Source organism: Pipistrellus kuhlii, unplaced genomic scaffold (assembly GCF_014108245.1).
Source record: "Pipistrellus kuhlii isolate mPipKuh1 unplaced genomic scaffold, mPipKuh1.p scaffold_m20_p_1, whole genome shotgun sequence".
Lineage (NCBI taxonomy): Eukaryota > Metazoa > Chordata > Mammalia > Chiroptera > Vespertilionidae > Pipistrellus > Pipistrellus kuhlii.
This window is the reverse complement of record NW_023425404.1, coordinates 194,006,100-194,018,410: the sequence shown is the minus strand read 5'-3', so window position 1 is coordinate 194,018,410 and position 12,311 is coordinate 194,006,100. Positions and strand designations below refer to the sequence as shown.

The following is a 12,311-nucleotide window of genomic DNA, read 5'->3' as shown; positions in this document are numbered from 1 at the left end:
CTTTCAGAAAATACCACGGCCTAGGTGAGTCTATCTTGAAGAAGTGGCATTAGAAGAAGTTTAAGTTGAAAAAATTTGGCTCTCAAAAGAAATTTCAATCGTTGTGCTGCTGATATTTGGCTCTGTTGACTAATGAGTTTGCCGACCACTGGCTCTAGTGTAATAACAAGGTGCCTGAAGGCAGAACCTGTATGCTGCTGATTCGTATGCTCACTACCCTGCACCCAGACAAGTCATTTCTCAACCCTATTTAACATGTGAAAATAACGACAGATGGAACATGACTCACAATGGACTGCCGCCGCTGTTCTACCGTGAGCTCGTCATCGGAATCGCTGTAATACTTGGAGTAAAGGAATGGCTTGTGAACGTAAGCCTGCCGTACACTCTTAGGTTTTCCTTCACGGGACTCACAGGGTGGAGGTTTTGTTTTATTCTGTTTGTTCTTCTCTTCATCTGGAAGAAAGTCAACAGAAAGGAAAGCCCTGTGAATTAGCAATAAATCCAACATTATGCTTGATCAACATCAAGCAGCAAAAGCAGTATTCAGGTAGCTCAAGTGTATTTGCAGGTCCAATAGAGGAAATACCAGTATGAGAAATTTATAAAAGCTGGAATCCATATCTTCACTTATTTCTTAACGGTCAGCTTTTCAAACATAAAGGAGGACGGTAAGGAGAAGTTAAAGCTTATGGTTATTCATGTTTTCTTGAAAAACAGTGAATCCTTATTTGAGTGTCAGTAGCCTTGACACGAATGCTTCACCACTGTCCAACTGGACAGAGGCACTGGAAGCTGCGCCTTGCCCACCTGTGAGTGCTCCCTAAGGAGGATGCAACAATCACACACTAACCCCACCAAGCAGACACTGACACCCTCCACTACAGGAGGCAAATCAGCTTTCTGGGAACACAGCAAGAAGGAAACTTGGGAACAAGGTTTTCCTTTCCTACCACTGGGAACTCTCAAAATAGCTCTCTTTTTTCCTTCTGGATCCCAAAATATAGCTCTGTCCAGGAAAAAACTTGAAAAACAACAACAAAGCATCTAGAATTAAAAAATAGATCTGCAGCACTGAAAGCGTCTACTTTTTTCTCTGATTTTCCATCCCAAAACCAGCATCAAATTTACATGCTATCTACAGACAGATGCAAATAATATTCAGTGTTTTTGATTTTTAAAGAAATCATGAGGAGAATTAAATCGCGTGGTCAAGAGCAGCACACAGAGTTGGTTAGAAACAGATGCAGGTCTGAGACAGGCTCTGGCGCTCACCCTGGACGAGACATGTCCCTCAGTCTACCTTCCAAGGGTGGTTGTGAGGACCACAGATGTTATTACACACAATAGAGTAATAACTTAGCCCAGGGCCAGGAATACAGTAAGTACTTAGTAAGGGTTACTGAAAAACCAACTGTACAGTAAAGGGAGGCCCAGGCTTTGCCCTTGGCTTCTGGGAGGTCATCTCCACGCCTCTGGAACACCAGGCCCGAGTTTTGGTCGCCTAGGAGTCTGGTGTCAAGCCAAATCATCTAAGAATATGACTTAGGGTGGGGGCTTTAGGTCATGGGGCATCAGCTGGACATCCAGAGGGGCTAGAGACTGAGACCAGACACCTAGGAGGTAACTGTGCTTCTTTGAGGAAGCCCCACAGAAATGTTGGACATCAAGACTTGGGTGGGCTTCCCCGGTTGGTAGTGACCTGAGTGCACTGTCAGACATCAATGCTGAGAAGGTAATGCTGTCCACAACTCCACAGGAAGTGGAAGCGCCGTGTGTGGAACTTTCCTGGACTATGGCCTAAGCCCTCTTCTCTTGGCTGAGGTTAATCGGTGTCCCTTACTGTAATAACCTGTAACCAAGCTTCACAGATTTCAGGGAGTACTGAGTCCTTTTAGCAAATTGCCAAACCCAAGGGTGATCTTGGAAACCCCAAACTTGCAACTGATGTCAGAAGTGATGGGAATCTTGGGGACAGTACTCCCCAAATGTCGCACACACACACCTGAGTACACACACATCTTCATATATACCATCTCATCTAATTTGTATAATCACCCCAGGGAATGGAGGTAAGAAGTGGGGAACCCAGGCTTGTTGAGATTCAGGAACTTACCAAGCTTGCTCAGACAGAAAACCTCGGAGCTGGGACTCAGAAACCAATCTTCCAACTACAAAGCCCCATGCTCTGGCCACTCTACCACACAGTCTTTCACGAGATAGCCATGTGAATACACACAAAACGTTCGGCGGAAGCTTCACAGAGGCATTATTAAGTAAAATGCTTTACCATCTGACGTAATCTCTCCTTCTTCCATGCTATCGGACATTACAACCTCCTCTTCAGTGTCTTCTTCAAAGGACGAGAGGTCACTGGTATGGACAGAGCTAACCGTAATGTCCGTCAGTCCATCCACGTCAGAATCTACTGCAGAGCAATCTTCAAGGAGACCAAAAAACAAACAAGCAAAAAAAAAAACCACACACACAGAAGGTAAATCATTGCGTTACAGGAACACACTCAGCACCCAATTCCCAAATTATACTTAAGATTTCCTTCTTCGGATCCATTTCAAAGACTTTCTTCAACTTTAGAAATAAAAATCTCTCATAACCAATATCAAAAAAGATAGAGCTGTTTCCAGAAAATACAAAGGCAAACTATTATCCAGAAAAAATAATGGAAGTATTAACTTATGATGTGATAGAAACAAAAGTAAACTTTAAGTAATTAATACATTGACTATGTGATATTTTAAAGATGAAGATATATAACTATGAATTAAGTTGCCTGAATTAATGTACGATAATAAATTATGAGTTGAATTAAAAGGTTTAGATCCTCTTTGCTCATTTACTTTGTCAAACTGAACACTAGTATAGAACATAAATACACAAATGTTATCGTTCTTTTTTTAGCAAAGTGGATATGTTCCCAGGCTTTTGAAATATAAGAATCAAATTTATTGTCCTGGCCAGCATGGCTTAATGGTTGAGCATTGTCTCCTGCACTGAGAGGTTGCTGGTTTGATTCCCGGGCAGAGCACATGCCTGTGTTGAGAGCTCAATCCCCAGTAGGAGGTGTACAGGAGGCAGCTGATCAATGATTCTTTCTTTCTCTCTCTCTCCCTTCCTCCCTCTCTCTCTCTCTCTCTAAAAAAAAAAAGAATCAAATTTATTAAAATTTGAAGGCAAATTTGGTATCGCCTCGTGAACACTGTTTATTCTTTAAACTGTTATATATTTTTGCAAGTTTGTACCTTCTTTTGTCCCTTCCATGGCTTTGGCTTTATTACTGTTCTTTTCTGAAGGAACTTTTGTGCCCTCTGCTTCTTTATCCTTTGTTTGCTTTTCCTCTTTGGCTTTTTGTGTATCTTTACTCCTTTTTGAGTGATCAAATTTCTTATCAGTCTTTTCCTTCTTTTCTTTCTTTCTTTCTCCTTTTTCATTGCTGTCCGGTTTCTTTTCACCTTTGTCTGCTGACTTATTTTTTTGGTCACTGCTTTCCTGTTGAACATCTTTATTTAGCAGAACTGAACTGCTACTCTCCTTTGTGTGATTTTTAGTTTCTTCAGCTGGACCAGGGAGATCACTACATTCTTCAGACCTAGGGGCCGGTTCCTGTCCTTCGCCCACAGAGTCTGGCATGGACTTGTCTTTATCAGCCCCGTCTTCTGCAATTCTCTCCTTCTCAGCACTGGTGTCAGTGCTCGGCTGGGACGGCAGCCTTTTGGATGCCCGCTCACCACCCTTAGGGTTTGATGTTTCTGTGGAGGCCCTGGCAGCAGTAGCTTCTTGGTTGAGAGAAGTGATGGTTTCCAAGATGGACATGGCATCATTGGCCACATTGGCACTGGGCCCAGGAGCAGGGGCACCTGGAGGGAAAGACAAGTTTTAGAATCAATTTATACAGAAAGTCAACCCCCTGGCTGAATCAACGCTACATGCCACTGCCACCTTAGTCTGATGCCCATGCTGTGCAGACCGTTCATATGCCTGTAGCCTTTCGGGCACCAGTGCCGTTATCAGGCACACTCTGCCTCTCTGCTTCTCTACTACAGTATCTCAGAAAGTCACCATGCAAACCTGAGAACAGCCTAGCTCCAGAACAATAGTATCTTCTCTAATTATTTTAATTATTCCCTGTTGAAATATACATATACCCTGAATACATCTCTAAAGTGCCTAATATTTTGTATTAAGGCAAAAAATGTAAGCCAGTTAAGGACACTGGGTGGTATTTGAAATAATACAATTTTACTATTGTGCCAAATAGATGATTTAAAAACCCAAATATCCAGCCCTCGCCAGTTTAGCTCAGTGGGTAGAGCTCAAAAGGTTCCGAGTTCAATTCAAGTCCAGGGCACATGCCCAGGTTGTGGGCTTGATCCCCAGTGGGAGTCATGTAGGAGGCAGCCGATCAATGGTTTTCTCTCATCATTAATGTTTCTCTCTCTCTCTCCCTCTCCCTTTCTCTCTGAAATCAATAAAAATATATCTAAAAAATAAATACATAAAATAAAATTAACGCCCAAATACCCGTAAACTGACACTCAGTTCAAGAGGAAAAGTGATGCACCTTGTGTGCTGACAGCAGAGTCCGGCTTCTCCTCCTCAGGGGTCACACTACCCCCCGCTTCCTCCTTGTGGTTTAGCGTGGCCAGAAACTCATGCACAGCTTTCTCCACCTGAGGTCTGAACGTGTGGTTAATTTTTGGATCCACAACTTGAGAAATAATTCGGTCGATGCCAGACTCCAACATTCCTGATCTGAAATACAAGATAATTTACAGAAAGGTTAAAGATATATATATATTGGGGTAATATTTCATTATTATCTTACATAATAAAACCCTGATATGCAAACTGACCAAATAGCAGAATGACCAGTGGCTGTGATGTGCACTGACTACAGGGGGCAGATGCACAATGCAGGAGCTATCCCCTGGTGGTCAGTGTGCGCCACAGGGGGAGCCCCACTCAGCTAGAAGCCGGGCTCATAGCTGATGAGCTTAGCAGTGGTGGTGCTAAGGGGCAGCGAGCAGAGCGGTAAGGAGCACGGGGTCCCAGACTGTGAGAGAGGGATGTATGACTGCCAGCTTAGGCCTGAACCCCTAAGCTGGCAGGTGAACATTCCCTGAGAGGTCCCAGACTGCAAGGGGTGCAGGCTGGGCTCCGGGACTCCCCTTCTCCCGCCCCCAGTGCACAAATTTCATACACTGGGCCTCTATATATAGTATATATCCTAATATATAAATAGCCAGGGGCTGTCATGACCAAAAAAACCAGACGGACAATTGAACACAGGCTGTGTGGGGCGACAAGGCTGGCAGGGGGGGTTAGTGAGGGATGACCAAACGACTGAATAGCAGGCTGAGTAGGGGAACCAGGCCAGCAGGGGCTGGGGGCAGTTGGGGACTACCAGGCCAGCAGGAGGGGCAGTAAGGGGTGACAAGGCTAGAGGAGGGGGGGGGGGCAGTTAGGGGTGACCAGGCCAGGAAGGGGCAGTTGGGGGCGACCAAGCCAGCAGGAGGGGGCAGTTAGGGGCGATCAGGCTGGCAGGTAGAGGTGGTTAGGGGTTATCAATCTGGCAGGGAGGGCAGTTAGGAGTAATCAGGCAGGCAGGCAAGTGAGCTGATAGGAGCCAGTGGTCCTGGATTGTGAGAGGGATGTCCTACTGCCAGTTTAGGTCTGATCCTGGCAGTCAGACATCCCCTGAGAGGTCCCAGATTGGAGAGGGTGCAGGCTGGACTCAAGGTGTGAATTTTGTGCACAGGGCCTCTAGTATATAATTGCACTAATTATTTTTAGGTAAAACAGTCTCTTTCCAACCTTAAATTTTCCCAATCTGTACTCCTATGTAGAGAAAGAATAGGCAATGACAAGTTCCACAGGATAACAATGGCATCTGGATATACCATCTTGAAAATCTCTAAATTCTTCACCACTGTTGTCACTATAACCACTGAAGCAAACTAAACAAAACTAGACACAGCACACTATCTAGAACCCAGGTTTACAGATGATACTTATTTACTCCAACCCCAGAGGAATAAATAATCCCTAAAGCTCGGTTCTGGATATAAAATACATCAATGGACTCTGCACCTTTATCTTTAAGCAGAAAAATGTAAGACTTTTATAAATATTTGAGTCTCCAGGCAAATGGAAGAAAATTACAAAGTGTAATTTCATCAAACTTACAAAAAATCAACAACTTTTAGAACAAAAATAAAACTTAGGATTTTTTTCTTTCTTTTTACTATCTTCTTGCTATAAAAAACTGGGTGATTTATTCATTCAACAAGAATGAGTGTCTTCTACACTAACAGGCACCCTGCTGGCCACTGGGCTGCTGCAAGCCAGACCTGGTCCTTTTTCTCATGAGGAGACAGACATAAACAATTAAAATACAAGGCGACAGGCACCAGGCACACCATATACTGCAAGGAAAGAGTGGAACACGGATTTATGAGACATAGTGGAGATAACGGGGCAATGCTTCACCATGGAGAAGACATTTGAGTTGAGAATAAAAAGCTTAAAGAAATACCACTGACAAGAGACAAAAGAGCAAACAGGGCAACTAAGTTCCAAATGTGCAGAAAATCATAAGGGCATGTTAGCAAAATAAGAGGATGTAAATTTATTTTTGAGAAATATACTTAAACCTGTTTTCTTCTTAAAAAAGAGCTTGAGCCCGACGCTCATTGGTTGAGCGTTGACCCAGGGCACATGCCTGGATTGCAGGCTCAATTGTCAGTAGGGGGCGTGCAGCCAATCAATGATTCTTTCCCATCATTGATGTTTCTCTCTCTCTCTCCTTCTTCCTTCTTCTCTAAAACCAATTAAAAACATATTAAAAATATATATATATATATTAAGAGCTTGAGAAGTTCCCTGGATAGTGTCAGAAGAGTGCAGGTGCTGGTCCTTTCCAGCTTCTAGACCTCGGGCTCTCTCTGCAGAATGAGGGGGACTCTCCTGACCACTCAAATGGTGATCCAAGTACAGCCCTGTCTAGAGTGGAGGATAAATACGATTTTCATTTCCTGAGGCACCTTGCAGCCTTATGATACTATAATGCTACATATGTGGGCCAGAGAGAAAAATGAGTCAACCCTACACAAAGTAGGTAACCTGCTTTTTCAAGTTCTAAGATAAAAAATTGTAAATCCTGCAATGCAGCTCAGAGGTGACTTTAAAATGTAGCAGGTGGGGGAAAAAACAAGGACAAGCAATCATAAAGATGCTTTGATTTAAGGCATAAGTATAAAGGCATACAATAAAAAATAAAAACCACCCATCCCAAATTATTGCTTGTCTGTTTGCCTATTTTCTGGTCCGTTGTCCATTTTAGTCCACTCTCACAGTGGTCAGCTCTGACCGTAAATAAGTTTGTAGGCCAGCGCTTATGACCCCACCCTTCCCAGTGGGCTCACTCTGGAGGCATGGCCTTAGACAGCTGCCTCACTAAAAGGAAGCCACACTCTAGATTCAAGGACAAAGCGAAATGCTAGCAGCTGGCACTGTCCTGGTTAAAATTATTTCCTTGTCTTCCTTTTAAATCCTGTTCAATTAAGATAATTATTTCTGAGCATCCAGCATTTTTATATTGTTGTACAAATGAATATATAGATAAAATAAGTTTTCCCTGTACTGAGTCTGCAGATTTGCTATTAAATTGAACCATCCCAAATTGCTGATAGTAGACTGTTGTTGTCCTACAAAAATGGCAATTGTAGATGGTTCAACATAACAGTCAACTGAGTGTTTCTGGAACTATAAGGATGAAAAATGGTTTGAAATTGTATTAATGGTGGCCAGTTCATCCCTATACCATTAGCTAGACACAACTAAATAGTTAGTCTCTTTCAGTAAGCTTTAAAATGTTATCAGTAACATAATTTTACCAATAGAATTTAAATAAGAAAATGTATTCTATCTAATAGAGGGAATATGCTAATTGATCCTCACTCTATCACAAAGATGGGGGCACCCACAGCCACATGATAGCAGTACCCAGTCCCCTCAACCGGGCCTGCCTCCAGAGTCCCCCAGTCCCCTCAGCCACCCGGGGTCGGCTGTAGGCGCGGGCACGCTTTAGATGACAGCTGTCTAGGCAATGCCTGAGGTGTAGGAAAGCCTCAGATGTCGGCTGCCCAGCTGCCCAGGGCCGCCCGAGGCTCAGGTAATCAGGGCCAGCCAAGACTTGTGCTGCCGGCAGTGGCAGCAGCAGAGGTGTGATGAGGCATTGCCTCCCTCTGATCACCAGGTCACCTCCCACCCCTGAGGGCTCCCGGACTGTGAGAGGGGGAAGGCCAAGTTGAGGGACTCACCCCTCCACTGCATGAATTTTCATGCACCAGGCCTCTAGTTACATATAAAACAGCTGGAAAGTACTAACTTATCCAAGAGACAGCTCCTTCCCCTTGTCACCCACCAGCAGAGTGCTCCTGTACTAACTTTAGACAGCACAGAACCCCTTCCCGATGTGCCCCACACCCCTCACCAGACACCAATTCTATGGAAACATCATCTCGCAGCGGTATAGCAAGAATGGTAAGTGCCTGGTCTTACATGAGTGAGACTGAGTTTAGTTCCCGTAAGGACCAACTAAACGGCTGCTTCCCTATTTTACAGGTTTGGTATGCTAGGGAGTAAATGCAATTCCAGGAAACTGGCCTTCCATTTAGTCTCAACCTTAAGACAAAGAAAGGGAATGTGCTTTAAAGAAATGTAGTCATTGTCGGAAGGGTGGTGGCTATGTAGATTGCTGCGTGAAAGCACTCCGTATTCGGCAAGGCGCTGTGTCCGTGTGAGGGACACTGGGGAAGCTTGCCTCCAATAACCCACTGCTTTCTTGGCTCCTGTTCTCCTAACTGCCTGGAAATGAGTCAACTGTTAGGCCAGTCAACCCAACAGACCCCCTTCAGTCTCATCTTTTTCAAGAAAGGCTTTCCCTTTTCCCCCCAGGTGTTGCTATGCAGCCTCTAATGGCATCTTTTGATCTCATTTGGACTCTTTACAGGTTCCTCAAACATCTTTTAAAATGCAGACAACAGAGTTACTGTTGAATTTCTCTCTTCCCTTCTTCCCTGGAGACAGGAGTCAGGCTCCTGGTTCTCGGGTTACCCGGGGCTAAATGGGCCTTGCAGTCAGTGCGAGCTGTGCATGCAGGGCTTCCTGTGGTGACAGCTATCAGCTGGGGAGCACGCTAGGAAGGCTGGCCAGGTTCCCATGGGGCAGGAGGGAATTCATGGGAGGCAGGTATAAAAGCGATCTGCTCAACTGTTTTCAAGCAAGATTTCATTCTAAATGATGTGCTTGAATATAAATATCTGTCAAGGGAGGAAGATAACTTAAGTCACCTTTTTCGGGGGCTGACGTAGGGATAGAAGGCAAATATTTATATTTAAGAACAAGATAATATTGCAAATTTGCTTTTCTGGGGAATATGACTATTTGGTCCTTCTAAAAATTTCATCTCTTTTCACTCCCTTTATCTTATGTTCAACCAAAAATGGCTGGCAGGTCTAGATGTACTTTTCTTGTTTTTTTTTTTTGGCAATAGTAACACCAAAATATGTTGAGAGCAGCCAGAGAAGGCACATGGACATTCTTTTAATTCTTATCAGCTGAGCCAGAGGGCACTGGCAGAGTCCTGTTATCAGTACTGATTTCTTATCTTTATCCATGGGCTTGCAATGAGGAACAAATAGGACCTTGACTTACCCAGGTCTTGATATGATAAATCTCATCCTTGTACCAAAAAATGAGGAACTTACCCAGTTCTTGATGAATAGGACCTGGGCACATCGAAACTCCTTTTGACCTTAAACTTCCGCTTTGGAAATCAATAAATGTGCTGTGTTGTCTGTGGTGAGTGGGTGTGTGTGACCGCTTCTCCATCAGAGAGGTGGCGCCCACCTAGCGCCGAGCTTGATGAATCTATTTCTGCCTCCATGTCTCTTTCTTTCTCTAATTTCTTAATCCCCAGCTCCTCCACTCAGGAACCTGTCGTTTTCCGTGATGGACACAGGAAACAGAGAAAATGCCCACCGCAAAAATATAGTTAAAATCACAAAACACAACAGATAAAATGGGCAGGGGGAAGGGGTAGACTGTAAAAGAAGATAGAAGATACAGCTTCAAAAACCAGGGAAAAATATCTTAATTTCAGTGATTTTCAATGTATTCATTTGTAAAATAATAATAAAGTCTTCTCTTTATAGGGCCAAGAAAATGGTTGTGAAAATAAACGGTTAAAGTCACATGAATATTCCCTTCCTTCAGTATTTCCAAAGGGCTGTGGAGAAATCTGACTATTAAAATTGACGGTGGAGATGGGAAGAGACCAGAGCCTTTTAAAATCACACAGTATCACAATACAATACGGAAGTGCCAAACTACACAAAATCAGCACCAGCTAAACAGACTTATGCAGAATGTCTCTGTCTCCAGGTAAAGTAGACTGTGGCATTTTTAAGCCCGCCTTGGAACTTTGTAATTTTGGGACTTACTTGAGCACTTGCTGTCTAATGTTGTTTCGTAGCTGGTTCTTATTGAGGTGGGGGCTCCAGGTATGAGTTGCTAAGTGATTAGCAACAAAGTTGTCAACACGTTGTCTCAGATTCTGATAGGCAGGCTAGAAAGGAAAAAGGAAAGACACAAATGTTGAAAATTTCCAATGTGATTCAGTAACAATACTGATGGTCTCAGAATGTGAGTACGTATCTTTAACAGTGTTCACATTTCTTAGCGCATCAACATGGCAACAGAGTTTTATAGTTTCTGTTTGGAGATACGGTGAGTACAAAGGAGAAAGAACATACCTCTTATATGTAGACAAGAACATACCTCTTATATGTAGCATTCATTGGTATCCATATCTTCTATGGATACCAATGAATGTTAATGGTGATGATTTGGCGAGAAGAGAGGGAGAGGAAATGAGGGAGTAAGCATTCACTGAGAATGTGGCATTGGAGCTGAACCTTCAAGGTTCCTGATGCGGCTGGGAATTTGAAGGCCATCTTGCAGGCACCCCCAACAATAAAGCAAAGAGCCAGTGGATGAGAAAACATGAGGTAGGGATGTTTGGGCCTACAACCCAACTTATTAAGTCCAATTTGGATGAAAAAGAGAATACAAAAAAGCAGGCGACAGTTTGGGGCCAGGGGCTGGAAGGACTTGGGTACCTGCCTAAGAGGTTTGTAATTATGGGACAGAGAATGGTAAGCCCTGCACATATGAGCAGAGTGGTATGTGATGGCTGAGCTTTCTGGTGATTGAACAGACACTAAATATATCTAGAAGAGCATGCAACAGAGAGGAGAAGGTTCATAACGGGGTGGCATGTCGGGAGCCAAAAAAGAATTAGTGACTATATCTTAAAAGACACCTCCATCTTAGACACTGAGTTTCTGACTTACCAGAACTCATGTGACAAGGCAGTTAACTAGAAACAATCTAAATGCCTAGCAGCATATCTGGCCATTGAGCAAGGCACACCTGTTGTGATAACTCGCCCGCCCCCGGAGAATCTCTGCTGTATCCTCCCCTGCAGACACATCCTGCTGATACACAACCCTCCCTGCCCTGGAATGTCTCCGGGGCAACTTCCCCCTACAACCTGTGTACATATATTGTGGCTGCAACAAATAAAATTTGAGGCTTGATCAGAACCCTGTCTTGCCTCTATTTCTTCGCGTCTCCTATCCTCTATCATTCCCTTCTAGGTGTCTCCTCGCCCCCACGTTGATCTCCCGCTGGTCGGGACAGTGGCAGAAATGGGCTGAAAGGCATGGGTCCGAGAGAAGTTATGGAGGGGCAACCATGGGAACTAGGCAATACACTCAATGTTAGGCAGTGGCTCTCAGCTGGGAGTGACTACTCCTCACCCCCTCCCCAGGCAACATTTGGCAACCTCTGGAGAAAAATGGGGGAGCCGCTACTGGCATCTAGTGGGAAGAGGGCAGGGATGCTGAACATCCTACAGTGCAGGGGAACCCCCAACACAACAAAGAACCATCCAGCCCCAAATGTCCACACTGCTGAGGCTGACAACCGCTCATGTAAGGGAGAGCAGAGAGGGCACATACCATGCCATCTCTACTGGGAAGGCTGCTCCTGCCTGGCAGGGATGTTTGGAAGTTCTCATCCACTCAAGCAGGACCACGCACTCCATTCCTAGTTGTTCTCTATCACCCACATTCTTCCTGTCCTTCTTTTCAGTGGCTTTAATGCGGATAGATTTGAGTGCCTCCAGAAACAAAACCGTGCAGCCTCATCTACCATTCATTCCCTCT

At 44.2% G+C, this 12,311-nt stretch overlaps 1 protein-coding gene across 7 annotated transcripts in view; it reads right to left on the bottom strand.

The window, feature by feature from the left end:
• BOD1L1 (biorientation of chromosomes in cell division 1 like 1) overlaps positions 1-12,311 on the bottom strand; it is a 45,501-nt gene that overhangs the window by 28,327 nt on the left and 4,863 nt on the right. For all 7 annotated transcript variants that reach the window (XR_004984744.2, XR_004984750.2, XR_004984748.2 and 4 more), the window contains exons 2-6: positions 10,524-10,648; positions 4,580-4,770; positions 3,261-3,875; positions 2,291-2,440; positions 290-456 (exon numbers count right to left, since the gene is read on the bottom strand). Coding sequence is in view for 3 of the 7 variants with exons in the window: in XM_045574048.1 (XP_045430004.1) it covers positions 290-456; positions 2,291-2,440; positions 3,261-3,875; positions 4,580-4,770; positions 10,524-10,648 (1,248 nt within the window). In the remaining 4 variants the exon portion in view is untranslated. The remainder of the gene's footprint in view (positions 1-289; positions 457-2,290; positions 2,441-3,260; positions 3,876-4,579; positions 4,771-10,523; positions 10,649-12,311) is intronic.